Genomic DNA, 1,565 nt, shown 5'->3' with positions numbered 1-1,565 from the left:
ACCCCCATCAGACATGACTGGGTGTGTGTGAGGGGACGGCACCCCCCGTCAGACATGACTGGATGTGTGTGAGGGGACGAGACCCCCGTCAGACATGACTGGGTGTGTGTGAGGGGACGGCACCCCCCGTCAGACATGACTGGATGTGTGTGAGGGGACGAGACCCCCATCAGACATGACTGGATGTGTGTGAGGGAACGAGACCCCCATCAGACATGACTGGATGTGTGTTAGGGGACGACACCCCCATCAGACATGACTGGATGTGTGTGAGGGGACGGCACCCCCGTCAGACATGACGGTGAGGTCTGGTGACAGCTCCCTGGCCCTGGGAGGAGTTCGCTCCCTCATGATCTCTTTGGGGATGTGGGTTTTCCCTTGCTGCAGTCACCAGATCCCAGAAACCTGAAGAGAAACTGCCCTATTTCAGAAAACAGGGATGGGGGGAGCCCAGGAATATCCACGGGAGTCGAAAGCACCCAGGCCATGGTATAAAAATGGAGGACGTGGAGTCTCCCTCACAGGGTGATAGATGAAGCCCAATGTGTTGTTGACAAGAAATATTACAGGGTAGATCAATGACTGGAAATGTTAGGAGACATGCCTACCTTATTACAGCTGTCCTGAGTAATGAGCGGGTCTGCCGTATGCACAGGTGTTTACATGAGCTTCTCCGTATTTCTTTTCCAGTCATGCTCCCATCTCCTGGCTGGGATCAGGGCCCCTTGCACCAGGCACTGTGCACACAGAGACCTAGATACAGTCCATGCTTTACTGATCTAATTAAAATTAATAGGAGAGAATTTCATTATGCCCATTTGACAGATGGGGAACCGAGGCAGAGAATGGCTACAGGTCTTGCAACACTGTGTCCTGTCCAGGATGCTCTTGAAGAAGTCCTGTTCAGCTGCTTCAAGCCCAGGGAGGTGATGGGGAAGGCTCCCCATGGGTCCTCTCTGATTTTCGGGTGCTGGCGAGGCAGCCAAGCAGCCAGTGACAAATTAACACCACAAACACGTAGCCAAGTGATCCCAGGTGTTGCAGGATCCATACCTTTGCTTTCCCTGATGCTTTTGTGGTCTAATCCTGGCTCTCTGGTGTGTTGGGTGTCGAGGAAACTCTGAATTTGGCTCCTTTGAAGAGGGGTTGCAAAGAGGATGGAGCTGGGCTGTTCTCAGTGAGGGCAGATGACAGGACAAGGAGCAATGGGCGCAAGCTGCAGCAAGGCCACCTGATAGGTGTGCTACACGCCAGACAGGGCAGGTTTGCACCGTAGCCTCACATATCTCTGATTTATTGCAGGCCCTCACGTTCCTGACCAAGAAGGAAATTATACGGTGAGTTCATTCCCAAGCTTTTTTCCTTTTCCTCCAGCCTGAGCAAGGCCCTGTGGCAGAAATGCCCCCGTCGGTGCCCCTCTCCAGAGATCTGTCTCAGCCAGCCTGGGAGGCTGGTGTTGAATCCCTCACAGTGGGGATCTCCCATCTTGTCTACATGACAAAAGCCTGGCGCCTGGGAGGCGATGCTCTGGTCACCTGGGCAGGGGGGGGAAGACCCGGCCCTGC

At 54.2% G+C, this 1,565-nt stretch overlaps 1 protein-coding gene across 1 annotated transcript in view; it reads left to right on the top strand.

The window, feature by feature from the left end:
• The first annotated feature begins 295 nt into the window (after positions 1 to 295).
• The window catches only part of CIB4 (calcium and integrin binding family member 4), a 46,466-nt gene continuing 45,196 nt past the window's right edge, over positions 296 to 1,565 (top strand). Inside the window, exons 1-2 of the mRNA XM_025194403.1 lie at positions 296 to 301; positions 1,303 to 1,337. Coding sequence (XP_025050188.1) covers positions 296 to 301; positions 1,303 to 1,337 — 41 coding nt within the window. The remainder of the gene's footprint in view (positions 302 to 1,302; positions 1,338 to 1,565) is intronic.

The sequence above is a fragment of the Alligator sinensis genome, unplaced genomic scaffold (assembly GCF_000455745.1).
Source record: "Alligator sinensis unplaced genomic scaffold, ASM45574v1 scaffold1757_1, whole genome shotgun sequence".
NCBI classification, from domain to species: domain Eukaryota; kingdom Metazoa; phylum Chordata; order Crocodylia; family Alligatoridae; genus Alligator; species Alligator sinensis.
Note: the sequence above shows the minus strand (reverse complement) of the source record. Positions and strands in the feature narration are given on the sequence as shown.